Below are 14,788 nucleotides of genomic sequence, written 5' to 3'. Positions count from 1 at the left end.
ATTAGGAGTCCACCACTCTTAACCACTACACCATGCTGGCTCAGACACTATGGGAAGCCACAGTTTCCTGTTATGTGAATGAGCTGCAACAAGTCTCAGGCTGGTGCCCCTTACCTTTTCATGCATCAGAGAAGGAAACAGGAAACATCCACTTCTGGTTTTAAACTGACCCCAATCTTCCATGATGTTTGAATTCAAGGATCTGTGGTTTGTTTAAGCCAGGGATAGGAACCAGTGGCCCATGGGCTGGAACCAGCCTACAGAGACCTCTGTAGGTGCCACTACCCAATATATTGTGGTGGCATCAAGCAAATCAAGCAATGCTGATGCTGTCACCACACCCCTTCAGGAGCAATTTCACTTACTTACTTAAAATTCAATTATTCAACCATATAAATACAATGTTCACCAATTTCAAATAATATAAATTTCTTAATTATTTAACTTAATAGTTAATCAATAGCCTGAATACAACAATCTGCTTATGTTACTGAAATTTTCCATATCCATAAATAAACACCAATATGCTGTAAAACTGTATTGTTCCTATAATAGTTTTTTATTATCAAAATTATCCATCCTGCCAACTCCTCCTAGGTTTTTTCCTGTCTTTAATCCAATAAGTTAACTTTCCTGATTTCCCAACATTTGATATCCCAGTTCATTATTGTTGGGGCTTCTTCACCCCCCCTTACCCCACCCCCCATTCTGAGCAATTATAATTATGACTGCCAAAAGAGGGGGGAAAATATTATTTTTATTTATTGGATTTATAGATCACAATTCCTCCCAAGGAGGTTAAAAGCCAGCTGAGATGGTAGAAGGAAGGAATTAGGAACAAGAAATATAGGGGGGAACAGAATATGAAGCTGGATAAGGAAAAGGACACAAAAAACCCACCCACTTTGTCTACTCTCATTCCATCATTTTAACGAGTTAAAACTACCTAACTGTTCTTCCAGGAAACCAGACTCTTGGCTGGTTTGCCCTTTAGCCCAAATGTGTGCATGTTTACTTGGGAATAAGTCTCACTATTGTCAGTGGGACTTGTTCCTACCTAAGTGTGCAAATACTGACAAAGAATTAGCCCAAGATATCATATGAAAGATGGGGGTTGGGTTGGTGGGTTGAGCTCTGCCTAGAACTCTTGGACTTGGTTGCAATACAGCTATGGATCACCAGGTCCTTGCTGTGAATGTTGAATCATGACTATGTGCAACCATCCTGTGTGCAGTCCTTGATACAGCAGACTCACAGATGGATGCAGTATGAAGGGAGCACACCCGTGTGGCAGGTGGGTGAGCTGCGGCTGACTGCAGGACACAAAATCCAGAGTTTGGGGGACTGGAAAAGCAAAGTAAAGGACTCCTCACACCATAGTGCAGAGGCACAAGGAGGCCTTTTGTAGGCAGCATGCTCCAGCCACTCTATGTTATCTCGGCATATCAGCCCAGGGTAGGTTAGAAAGCTCCCGCCTTCACAATAAGGCACAGACCAGGGGAGTTTGGAAATTCTGTCCCATTCCAGCCATGGCAGAAGAGTGCCCTCTGCACTCTGGGTTCAAAGCATCCCAAATAATTTCCCAGAGGGAGATCCCCTCTGCAGTGGGAGGAGAAATTCCAACAGAGATTAGTACATCTCACACCCCATCCATCAGCCTTCTCTAAACTGGTATCAAGGGACAGAATGTGTATGGTATGTATGGTAAACTGGTATGTATGAGACAGAGGGAGCGTGTGAGTCCACAGAAAGGGCTTTCTTCTGTGGGTGGAGCCCTGCATTCCTTTGGGATGCCTAAAGACCTGAGTGAATATTTCCCAAGAGCTAGAATGCCCACCACATAGCCATTGCCCAAAAATTACATTGAGGGGGGCTTTGTTTAAACTTTTCAGACTAATCCCAAATGAATTTTAAAAGAAACTTTAATTGTACCTTCTGTTTGACAAAAAACAATCAAACCCCAACACGTATGGAAATAAGTGAGGCAGGGCGACACTGGAGAGTGAGACATCCTGTAGGGATCAAACCCACTGTCTCTTGGTCATCAGACAAGAGAGCCAGTAAATGGAAAGCTGTAAAGCTTTGAAAATAGCTAGTTAAAAAGGTCATGGTCATTAAAATGGCTTCTGTGATTTCTCTCAGCTCTCTGGCCAAGTTTTTAGAAGTATTCGGTGACTAGGGTGTCTGGGCCTTGGCATAAAATCAGATAAGGTGAGTATTTTACCCCAAGGGGATTTATGCTAACTACCATAATGAAAAGCTGTTAATTGGGTGGAGCCATGGGGGCAGGGAGGATGTATTTGTTCTGGTAAATGTGTCTGTTCCTGAGCAGACTCAAAGGCTCAGAAAGTTGAATTAATCATGCAATGACAAGAAGTTTTTTTGGACCAGACTAAGTCAAATTTATCTTGGTCCTAAAACTATAATCTCTCTACTATACTCACCACTAAATTGCCTTTAAAGCACATACAATGTTGGGCTTCTTCATTCTTTAATGATTTCTTAGTTCAGCCATTTCTTCTGATATTATAATAGGGCAACTTAAGCTAAACTAAAAATAACCAACATATAAGAAACCAAAGTAGACACAGTTTGCTTATTGCAAAACCAAGAATTGTCACAAGCAGTTGATGGGAAAGGCAGCACTTGACCTTCCTTTTACACTACAATTTATTGTGTCTTTCCTCTGTTCTTTTTTGCCTAGTTAGTTGCACTATTCAATTTCTGAAGGTAGCACAAGTTCACTAATGTAAGAACTGTCCAGCAAAAGCTAGACAAACTAGGTACCTATCCGTGCCGGATTTATGTATAGGCTAAGTAGGCTGAAGCCTAGGGTCTCTAAATCTAGGGGGCCTCACCAGCCCTCCTGCTCCCCAGTGCAGTCTCCCCTCTCCCAAAATTGTAAACCCAAGACTTCATACAAGGGCAGGGCAACACATGCCCAGCAACTATTAGACTCAGGGCTAGCCAGTGGGGCCCAATTTGAAGCAGTGGGGCACAACTTGAATCTTTTTTTTTTGTAGGGCCCCAGTTCACAGCCAAAGTCTGCAAAATATTATAGATATAAATAAAATCCATCTAGATTGCCCAGTTGCAGGGGCCCAATTTGGCTCAATTGCTCTAATTGTCAGCACTGATGAGACTGTGCAGGGGTTGGACTGACAAGCCCAGCACCTTCTAGGTCCCTGGTGTCACCATTCAGAGTACAGACTCAAGGACTTGTAATGGAAATAAAGGGGGGCACTTATTGGAAATCAGTTTTGTCACCTCTTCCCCCCCAAACCCCGAGAAAATGACCCCAGCCACCTTTTATTCACAGTCACATAAGCACTACACTACAGCATGGCCATAAACTTGTACATTCAACTGCTGAAATATACACCCAATATGTAGCAATGGAGATTTAAGTTACTGCTTTATGAATGAACACTGTGTTTTATGAATGGACTCTGTATTTTGTGAATTACCTAAGAGCCACCAATAGGGAGCTCTAGATGACAGCTAACCAATTGGGTACTACCAAACAGCGACCCCTACTGCTGTAAGCAGGTAACCAACAGGGAATGCTTCAGCTCAGCCTTTGCACTATTGACTGAACACCCCTGCTGTGCAGATAATGGAGAAAGCTCATAAATTGTGTCCCTTCTGGCATCCTGGCCAACTCTATTACACTGGTGTAAACCCTGGTGCACCAGAAGCACAGAATAGCAGCAAATAAAATCCGCTCATACGTCAGCAACTGATAAGACTTGTCAACCACTTCTTCCAAAGGCTTCCTAAATTATAAAGCTCCAAAATACAGGCCAAAAGAGAGCAGGTCTGAGAAGAGCGAGGCATACAATGGGCACCACCAGTGAAAAGACCCTACTCCGTGTAACTCCTGTCCTGTCATTTGATAGAGTGCCCACTTGCCCTCCTTCTTGACATGGAATGCTCTTTATTGGAGTCTCCAGGTCCAGTACAAAGACCATAAGAAGGGAGAGAAGGGACCTTGAAGTTCCCAACAGCTGTTAATCAAGCAAGCAAGCAAGCACACAGGTCACCTTTGTCACAGTCAGGACACCTATGTCCTGGCCAGGCCTGCACCCAATCTTGTTTTTGTACATTCTTGTTTGTCCTCAGTAACCAAAATTATATTATAAACATATACAAGCAGAAAAGTTGTTTTCCTTCATTTGCAAGGAATCGTACAAAACCAAGTGGCACTAATAAAGAAAAGTTATTAGGCAGCAGAAGTTATTAGGCAACAGAAAGCAAACTAAAAATGCTTTTGCAGTTCATCAAAACTATCTAGCGATATCACTGATGCTATTAACAGTAATCCTTCTAGTTGGTTAACAGGTTCGGCAACTTCCATGCACGTGAAGTGTGATGCTAATTATTTGCCCCCAACAGTTAAATGATAACTAATCAGAGGCAGCTACAGGAGAGCTATGAGATTCAGGTGAGGGTCAGGTGCCTTGTCAATCCCAGCAGGTATATTAAAGGCCGACACGGCCTGCCCAGGCCAATAAATCATAATCAGAATAATCACAACCATCAGTCTGACATTTAACTCCAATGAAGGCCTGGGCAAACAGCCAAGTCTTTAGCTGGCGCCAAAAGATCAGCATCAGTGGCAATCATATCTCTGCAGGGAGGATGTTCCAAACCAGGGCACCACCACTGAGAAGTCTCTCCCCCATGTTGCCACCAAACAAGCCTCAGGAACTAGCAGAATGGGCAAGAGATGGTTGTTTGGGGGGAAAGACAAGATTATAAATGGCCACAAAAGCTGGACATTCCTTTTCCTGTGTCTGGGTCTCCAGCAGTCTGCACATGCATTCTGGATCTCCAGCACTCTGCACATGCATTCTGTGGCTTGGGCAGTCTCCTCTTATATACCTGCTGGGATTGACAAGGCATCTGACCCGCACCTGAATCTCATAGCTCTCCTGTAGCTGCCTCTGATTACGTAGTTATCATTTAACTCTTGGGGGAAAATAATTAGCATCACACGTCATGTGCAATCCCTTGGCACAGCATCATATAACCTCCACACAAGCAGATTGGAATGAATGCTCAATAAACAGTTCATCTAGAAGAGCCCTAAGAGCCTTCTGGCACCATAAACGTGACATTTGTTCATCTACATTGAGCCACGAGGCTTTTTGTTATTTTTACACCTGTTGTCTGAAAATTGGGAAACCAAAGTTAGTTCCATAATGGCAGGCAGTGCTCCAAGAAAGCAAGCCAACAAAACTATTCCTACTCAAGAAAAATGTGGTACTTGACATGGTTTAACAATGATTGATCTGAAGGTGCAGAAGTATTTGCAATAGTGGCCAGGACAATGCAAAGCATTGTACAGAAGGGAAGGTGTGCATTTCCCCTTCATACATTTCCACTATTATCTGAAGGGAAGCAGAAGGCATTTCCAGAGCAGCCAGCAACAGACCCATGTTTGCAGAACACAGTCTGTACGTTAGGTCAGATGTTGTTGCAAATATGGATCTCCTCGTCACATGCATCCATGCCATGGCCAGCCAATTTGTCTTGAGGGTGTTGCAAGGATCTTTGCCTCCCCTCGCCCACAAAAAAAAATGGTTCTCTGTAACACTCTGTGGGAAGAAGGTATTGTCTGCAATTCCAAGAGCCTGTGCAGGGGAGCCAGTAAGAACACTGGGCCTGTGGGCAGGAAATCCCCCTCACCACACCTTTCTGATTTACACTGATCTCTGATACACACCACATGTGTCCCCTCCCTCCTTCCCCCATTTGCAATGGTTCTGTTCCACATTTAAGTGATGAAAAGTTAAGACCTGTGGTTACAACTTCTATGAGAAACTTCATTTTGAAGGGCTGCTACATTTCAACTTTATTGCCAGGAGGGAAAAATGGAAGAAACAAAAGGCCGCAGTCACTCAACAGCAAAGAAACCTGGGCGAAGACATTTAATAAGTGTAAGTTCCCTACCACAACTTGTTGAAATATTGACCTTTGGGCTGAGCGAACACTTATTTCTGCAAATGTTTAGTGTGAACCAACCACAGCTCTTGGTCAGAGAGGTTTTATGCTACCGATGAGCAGTTTCTCCTTTAGCTTTTAGACTGCAGTGGCCTCAGCAAAGCAAGTTTGGGTGGGAAGGAGAGAGGGAGCAGGCAGAAGTACGTATATGTGAAGCAGGATGCGGGGGGGGGGGGCACTTTATCCGTGCCTGCAAAGAGAATCTCAGGTTTGTATCACCCCTTCTGACTGAGGTATCTGCATCAAAAAGAAGCCATAGGAGGAAAGAAGGGAACTGGGGTTGGAAGCCTCTTGTCCAGGCAGACAAGATCTCTATGAGACATCCTCTCTGTTGCCGACCTACCCGCTGAGGTCTGTCTGGGATTAATTGGCTTCCTCAGTAATGACTTATGGAAAATCTTCAGCTAACAGCCTCCTGGGTCATGCAGCCAAAGAAAGGCTGAAAGGGGTGTGTGTGCACGCACGTGGATCTTGTTACTTTCCTTTGGAATTTAAAGTCTGATTCCTCATTTGTTTTTCTCCAGACCAGAGGTTATCATCTTAATACCGAAGGTGCAGTTCACAAACCAACTCTTGCATAGTCTCTGTTAAAAGGACACTCATCCTAAAAGTCTATGAACTTAAAATGATATACAGTTGCATCTCTAAATTTAGATTCTAGTGATGCATTTTTTGGTTTATACTGAGAATCGGCAAGTGTGGATTATGTTGTTCCTTTAAGGCAGTAGTTCTCAAAGGGTGTGACAGGCCACACTGGAGTTGCAGGGGAGGATGGCAAATGTGGCAGGAAGATTCAGGGACAATCAGTATTATATTTTGGGAATGATTCATGTTCTTATGTAGCTGCATTGTTTTATACTTTCTGGATGTCTCATGATCACATTATAAAGTGGAATCATAGAGTTGAAAGAGACCACAAGGGTCACCTTGTCTAACTTCCTGAAATGCAGGAATCTTTTTGCCCAATGTGGGGCTCAAACAGGGGTCCCATCCCTTCAGTAGATGTTTACTTGGAAGTAAATACCACTATTACTGAATGAAGCTTATTCCCATGTAAGGAAGAGGCTATAGCTCAGTGGGAAAGGAAAAGAGTTAAATTCCCCAGCATCTCCAAATAGGGCTGGGACAGATTCCTGCCTGAAATGATCCAGAGCCACTGCTAATCATTGAGGGTTTGGGGTCCCCTATACGGTGCTTGTGGGCACTGTGGCATCCTCAGACACTCACTTGGGCATGCACTAAGGTTTCCCTGCCTCTCCAAGGTTCGAATTTGTGTAGTTTTTTAATTGAGAGTTGGATTGGTTGGTTTTTTGCCTTTTTATTGTCAGTGTTTGTGGGACTTAGCTGCTTTTTTTTTGGTCTTCTTTGTTTTGGAGCATGTAGGTGTTATGCCGGGTTTTTGGTCAGGGTTGGGTGTGTTCTAAGCATATGCAGTTCTTCTGTGAAAGTCATTTTGCAGTGTCTGCAATAGTTGCTTAGATTTTGCAAATGTGCCCCAGAGCTCAAAAAAGGTTGGGGACCAGAAATTATCAGCTAGGTGGACTAATGGTCTGATGTAAACTAAGGTAGCTTCTTACATTTCCTAAGTTTGCATAGGATTGTGGCTTTAAACTGAGTAGTTATAACCTGAATATGTCAATACGTCCCCTAGATACCTCCAATTTTAAATAAACTGTGAGTTCACACCCAGAGATTGTATTTACCCTTCACTAATTAATCCAGAGTTAGCATGTCATCTTGTACAGTGCAAGCCAGTGTATCACAGCAATGAAGAGTGTGAGCCAAAATGTCCACACACCAAATCTCAGTACTTATGCAACAGAAGTCTAGACCAGCCTTCCTCAGCCTGGTGCCTTTCAGATATTCTGAATTGCAGCTAGCATAATCCCTTATCACTGGATCTTCTGGCTAGCGGTGAGGAAAACTGAGCCCAAAACATATGGGAAGTTGCAGAGGCTTCAACCAGGTCATCTGTCTAGGCAAGAAGAAAGGCTTAAAAACTTTGATGAATAGAAATATTAAAACAAATTACTGTTTTTCAAAAATAAGAAAGTTAATTCCCAGAGCAATGTATGTAAATAAATATTACAGGCAGATGGACTTTTGAGTGTATTTCAAGATAATACTCCTATCCAAATATTACATACTATTAATTTATTGTTAGGGTGATCATTACGACATTCCTAAGTCAAGAAGGGCACATGGATGGTTTACATCAAAGTCTTCAGCTGCCAGGAATTCCCTTTGATGGGGAGTGTTCTGATTTAATTGCTTAATTAGCAATTAGTCATTGCAGCTTTCAGCCCTGCTGAAAATAATAAATCCCAAGAAAAATGGCCATTCTACATATATTGCTTAGAAGGAAGAAGTTAAGTTGAAATCAGTATTTAGAAACGGTACATAATGTTCATATAACGATTTAGGCTTGTGAAATAATAAACTCAACCACTTGGACTTTGCAGTCCAATCCTGTGTTCTTCTTGGGGCTTGTTCCTAAATTAAGTATTTACAAGATTGCAGCACTAGAAAAATGTGTGAGGGCAGACCTTATGTTACCATTGTGGCACTACTCCAATGTAGTCTTTTTTGTGGCAGCAAGTCAAACTTTACAAACATTATGGGATTTCAGCTCAGTTTACAAATGGGGTGGAAAATTTGAGAGTAAGATCAATGGTTAAATGATAATAAGCAAATATACTTTGCTAGAAAAGCTGCTTCTAACAAGCCAAAGGTTAACTGAGAAAACCGGGCATTCATGGAAAACCTTTTCAGCCCTATGTGTTTACCAGCATTTATTTCAGCTACAGACATGAAGTCTTGACTCTAAGCAGGTACTAAAGTATTGAGCAAGAAGTTTACTACTGTTAAGAAAATGCCCTGTGTCTTTCCTCACTCCCAAGGATCACCCCTGAAACAGGGAGAAAGAAGTAGAGACTGATATTTTTCCCAAATTGTCAGGAAGTGGAGCAGAAGCACACTGAGCTGAGTCAGTAAAGGAGAGAAAATGTGTGCTGTAAAAGGAGGTGTCTAGAGGTGTTGTGTGAATGTTCTCCTTCATTTCTGACCCAGTTATAAATTCAGTTCAGCTAACAAAATGAGCAGGACCTGCTGTAGTTGTGTGTCTGCTGTATATGGTTTCTGTAAGAATTACTGATCTAATGCATAGCCCTTAGTATTCATATACCACTTCTAAGTTGGTAGTGGTGGCAGAGGATCTCTCTCTCTCTCTCTCTCTCTCTCTCTCTCTCTCTCTCTCACACACACACACACACACACACACACACACACACAGCTTGAATTATTGAGTTCAAGAAGTGGCAAAGGAGTGGTGGGGAAGGAAGCCATGGGCAGGCTCCTGCTAAGAGAAAGAGCAGAGTCTTGTAACATGGAGCCAGGCCTTTCTAGCATCAGACTGGCCCAAGCCTGCCCCTTACTGTGTTGCTCATCTTCACCGGAAATACTCAGCTTCACCAGAAATGCTGACATGCATTCCATTTGCCCAGACTGGTTGCAGGTTCTTGAAAACCACCAGGCGTTAAAAACCAAAGGATGCATATTCATCATACATTTAAAGCACATTATCTCCCACAAAGAATCCTGGGAACTGTAGTTTGTTAAAGATGCTGGGAACTGTTGTTCTGTGTAGGATAAACTAAAGTGCCCAGGAGTCTTTGGGGGAAATAATGTCCTTTAAAGGTGGGATACGTGCGCAGTTCAGATTTTCTGCCTTTAAGTACTATAGGTATCACCAGGGAGGGGAAACAAGCAGCTTAGCCTCGCACCACCTCATTGGTAGAGTCCAACAGCTGCTTGAAGAAAATGCACTTTTTACATACAAATTGTAACTGGATCATACGCTAGAAGTTAAAATAAGGCTGCAGTCCCCAAGTATGCTTACAGGAAAACTAAACTCCATCAAAATCAACGGACTCACATCAGAGAAAAGACGTTGATGACAACCTGAATGTATATGAAATATACCATATTTTTTCTTTAAGAAATATAGAATGTGGGACAAAGCTCTCCCTATCCCAAAATGCACTTTGCCCCTTCCACACTCTCCCCAATATTTTTGTGCCCTCTACCCCTTTGCGCGGGTGCCTCCAAAGTAAAGTACCCTGCAATCTCCAAGATAAAAATGAAGGATGAGGGAATATCGTAATCTCAGCCAGAGGATAAAGGTGGGAGAGATCAGTGCACAAATCACAGCACCAACTATACCATGGATGGCAGGGAAGGATCAGGCAAGGAAGCATCTCCATCTACCCTTGTTTCTTTGGGTTACTGTGTCCTACACTATTCTATGTCTCTCAACAAGCTGACTAATTCATTAAAATTGCCTGTGTTCCTGGGGAAAGATGCACTGTTTACTTCTTTGTATGTTAAATCTCTTAAACTCAAAGTGTTTTGTCAAAGATTGATCCAGCCACAATCCCACAGTAGAAGAAAAGTTAAATATACAATTAATTTTGAAATGGTCTAAATATAAAGAAATCCCTGTGGAGAGTTTGCCCCACCATGTCCGAGGGGTAGATTTTGGAGGGTTGTGGATTCTGGTAGATTTTGAGACACCATGTCTTCACTTTGTATGACCAACCTTTGTTGCACGGTAACCATGAGGTTTTTGTTTAGATTATTGCTTTCCATTTTTTATCTTGATATTTGCATATTCTGGATTTCTGCCTAAATCACACACTCGCAAAGTGTAATTTGTACTTCCATGTATTTTGCTTTTAGTTTTGCCCACCAGTTGTGCCTGGTGTAACAACTGGCAGTAAGCAGAGGACAGGCAAATGGCATGATTGATAGCTTAATTGATAGCAACCACTTTAGGCTGCAGTCCTAGACCCGCTTATCTGAGAGTAAGCACCACGGAACCAAGTGGAACTTCTGGGTAAATATAGGTAGGAGTCCACTGTTAAAAGTGAATTAAGCCAGTTCATGGGTAAAGATGATTGCATTGACCATGCTACATTAAAAACCAAACGTTCCTCTTTATAGGCAATGTATCTCCAATTACCAGGTAAACAAGAGGGGGTGGTTTTCTCCTCCCTGCCTTGCAACTACTGCTGTGGAGAGTGTGAGGATTAGATGGGTGTCTGGTCTGATTCAGCAAAGCTACTCCTGCATATTCTTACAGGTGGAATCTTCTCCTCTGCCTTTCCCCCTAGTCTTCAAATTTTTCAGACCCTCAGCCCATCTTTTACCCAAACATGAATTTGGTGACCCTTAAAAAACACACACCCAAAAAAACTATGTATTTACCATAAATCAGGATGCAACCTAATGTGGGTCCTGAACCACCAGTTGAATACCAAATTGCTCTTCTCACACATGGACCTATAGGGTGACATTCAACTAACCTTTACACAGAGTAGACCCATTAAAATTAACACACCTACGTTAGTCATGTGTTAATTGATGTCCATCAATTTCAAGGAGTCTATTATGAGTAAAGCTTAGTGAAATACAACCTGTGGACACAGTTTAGCAACCACTTTTAGCTCTCTTGCAAAATACACACAGAGCAAAAGGGTTAATGATGTCTGTCTGGCACAAGCCTTCCCAATGCACCATCACAAACGCCAGGCTGTGTCATGCAACCATCCCAGCATATATGCCTTGAGGTCCTCAACACTCTCTGGAGCCACACTCCAAACATGCTGGCGCAGAAGCAGGTGCACATCTGCAAGGAAGGTATTGTTTGGGTCTGGGGTAGCAGCCCATCACCACCTGAACTGCTTCTTGCATAAGATACCAGGGACCAAATTATCTGACCCTTGCTGCCACCCTGCTTGGGAGCCTTAGGCATCTTTACCATCCTGCCAAGCAGCGCAGGAGGGCTTTTAATCACAAGTCAGGTGTAAATGTGTGAGTTGTTTTAAAGTCACCTGCATGGGCTCAGCCACTGCTGGCAGCAAAAAGACCCTAATAAGCAGAGAACTTACTTTGGCCCCAGTTCACTAAGGGCCATCTCCTTATCCTTATCACTAGCTCGAAGGGATAAGCCTCCTTTCCCCCATAAGAAGAGCCTGCCTCTCCTCCCCATCGCCCAATCACTGATAATGGAAGGGTTTGCCGGGGTCTGCAGAGTGAGTATCCTTCCTCCGTCTCTAGGATCGCATCCCCCATGTCCGTCCCGTCCAGGGAATAGCGGGATCGCCGCCTCGCCCCTCTTTCCCCGCCGCAGCCCTCTCCCCTGCTTGGCCCCTGCCTGCGCTTCCGCAGCCTCACCGTCCTCGTAGTTCTTGAGGTAGTAGTCGGGTCCGGGTCCGCCTCGGCTCTTGGCCGGGTTCTTCACGTTCTGGAACTGCAAGAAGTCGGTCCTCTTGCCGGCGAAGCGGAGGAAGGCGGGCGCCAGGCCACGGGCCAGGGTCACCAGACGCCGGGAGCTGCGCGGACAAGGAGCTGCGTGAGAGAGGACGGATCCTGCGCAGCCCAGGGCCCGACCGGAAAGGCAAGCCGCGCTCGGAGCACCGCCATCGCGCCTCCCCCGGTGCACACCGAGGGCGCCGCTAGCCCGTCAGGCCGTCAAAGGCCCGGAAGAGAAAGAGGAGGCTGCCCGGAGAAGCAAAGGAGGGCTGCGCTCCCGCACCGGCTGCCGTCGCCAAGGGGCCGGAAAGCCACCCTTCGCCCCACGGAAGACCGCCCAGAGGGACGACGGGGCATCTTCTCCAGCCCTCCGGAGGCAGCCGGGAGAGACGTGGCTGAGAAAGGAGACCTGGAGCTTGCGCTCTCCCGACGGGCAGCGACGCGACCCTGGGACGCCCCTCTCCCTTTCCTCGCGGACCGGCTGGAGGGCAAACCTGCCCCGTCTTGGGCATCGGCGCGGGCTCTGGGGGGATTCCCTCGGACTCTCTCCCATCAGGGCCCCGTTAATCGCGTAGGGGAGCGGTTCTCCTGACCCAAGAAGCCCTGGAGTGACCGCCCCCTGGGACATCGACGGTCATCAGCTTCAGTTTCGCCCTCTCGGGGCTGAAACCCGCTCCAGAACCGGGCGCGGGCGGTGGGGCTAAGGCAAGCGGCAACATTTCTCTCCCCCCCCCCCTCCAGCCAGCCTTTCCGAGATGCTTTCTCCATTGCAAACATGTGCATCTTAATAGGAACCATGGCCCGGCCTCCTCCTCGCGTCCCAGCCGCGGCTCGGCGAGGCCGTGGAGGGGGGACGCGCGGAGCGCAAAGGGCGCGCTGGGGTAGCGCGCGGCAGGGCGGAGGGGGGCGCCGAGGCGGGCTGGCAGGAGGGGAGCGAGCCCGTGGGGTGGGGAAGGCCGGGGAGCCGCTGCCGCCCCTCCTTACCTGAGGAAGTCCAGCCAGCCGTCGTGGAGGATGGAGGGATCCAGCTGCAGCGAGAGGAAGTTCTCGCTGGTGACGCGGAGGGGGCTCCTGGCGCTCACGTCCAGGAGGATGAGCGTCCGGCCCGGGGCGCCCTGCGGGCCAGTCCCGGCGGGAAGGCGCCTCACCCCGGCCTGCGAGGGGAGCGAGAGGTGAGCCAGCAGCGCTAGTCCAGGGGCCAAGAGGGCCAGGAAGCCGGGAGGGCCAGCGCTGGGGCAGGGCATGCTGGGCCGAGGCCGAGGGGGGCTCCCCGAATTAAGTCCCGCGCCGGGCACAGCCAGTCGCGGGCGGCTAATTGTCCGGAGTGCAAAGCGTGGGGGCGAAGCTGCCTTTTTCCCCCTGCCCCCCAATGTTTTGGTGCTGGTGGGAGAGGGGAGCTCACGCCCCTGACCAGCCTTCCCCGGGGCCGGTGCCAAGACGCCTTGTTCGCCAGCGCCGCCCCTGGAAGAGCCGCCGCCTGCGGACATTTTCGCTCTCGCAAAGGTAAAGGGGAGTCGCTCCGGGGTTAACCCTCTCGGCACGGGTTCCCCGAGGGGCCAGGCCGGCTCCCGGAGGGGGCCTGCGCGCATCCGGAGGGAGGGGGAAGGGGGAGATGGGGAGGGGATTGGCCTCCCCCCCCCCTCCGCGCGCGCACCGGGCTTCCTTCTCTCCAACTGCCGGGTAGGAGGCCTCCCGTCGCCGCCGCCGTTGCTAACAGTCTCGCTACAAAAAGGTGGCTTGGCAAGAGCAGCCCCAACCGGAGGCGAATAACGGGAACCCCCTGACCGTCGTTGCCCCGTCTCTCCCCAGCCCGGACGCGGAAACCTCGCGCAAGAGTAGCCCGAGAGATGGGTAGGTGAGCAGGGGTCTGTCTCTCCGTTCACACAATCTTTTCCGCCGGCCTTTGGCTCTGGACAGTCAAAAATCTGGGGGCTGGAGGGGAGCATGGGTGCCCATCTCCACCCCACCCTACCCCACTGTCAGCCTCTGCCTTCGGTGCTGAGACTGGAGAGGACGAAAGGAGGAAGTCCCGGCGCTCCCGGGCCGGGAGGGAAAAGGGGGAAAGAATCCGAGTCCGGACGCAGCGCGGGTGAGTCGTTCCCGGGAGGCTGGTTTTCCTCTATGGGTAACGCGGCATCCCCCCGACGGGAGAAGAGATCTCGCTCCCTTCTGCTACGTTTTCGGTGGAGGGGCCTTACCCCGGCCAAGGGAATCTCCCCCACCCACCCCGCAACGGACCGGGGATCCCGTGACCCTCCACATGTTGTAGGACTCCAACTCCATCTGCTCCTTACCGCTAGACACGCTGGCCGGGGCTAATGGGCGAGGGACTGTGGGAGGGAGAGAGACAGGTTCTCAAACCGTTTGCTTAGGGATGAGCCAGAGGGCAGGCGGGAGGCGCTTCCCTTTGAATCGGAGTTTTTTTGCATTTGCGGGGTGGGGGGCTAAGAGAGAAGGGGTGTCACAGGGC

The 14,788-nt window shown here is 47.4% G+C and overlaps 1 protein-coding gene across 1 annotated transcript in view; it reads right to left on the bottom strand.

Annotated features, from left to right (window-relative positions):
* HPSE2 (heparanase 2 (inactive)) overlaps positions 1–13,993 on the bottom strand; it is a 120,302-nt gene extending 106,309 nt beyond the window's left edge. The window contains exons 1-2 of the mRNA XM_081192460.1: positions 13,303–13,993; positions 12,241–12,398 (exon numbers count right to left, since the gene is read on the bottom strand). Of these exons, the coding sequence (XP_081048586.1) occupies positions 12,241–12,398; positions 13,303–13,907 (763 nt within the window). The 5' untranslated portion in view covers positions 13,908–13,993. The remainder of the gene's footprint in view (positions 1–12,240; positions 12,399–13,302) is intronic.
* Positions 13,994–14,788: the final 795 nt, after the last annotated feature.

Source organism: Podarcis bocagei (assembly GCF_964188305.1).
Source record: "Podarcis bocagei genome assembly, chromosome: 4".
NCBI classification, from domain to species: Eukaryota; Metazoa; Chordata; class Lepidosauria; order Squamata; family Lacertidae; genus Podarcis; species Podarcis bocagei.
The sequence above is the reverse complement of the archived record's forward strand: the minus strand, read 5'-3'. Positions and strand labels throughout refer to the sequence as shown.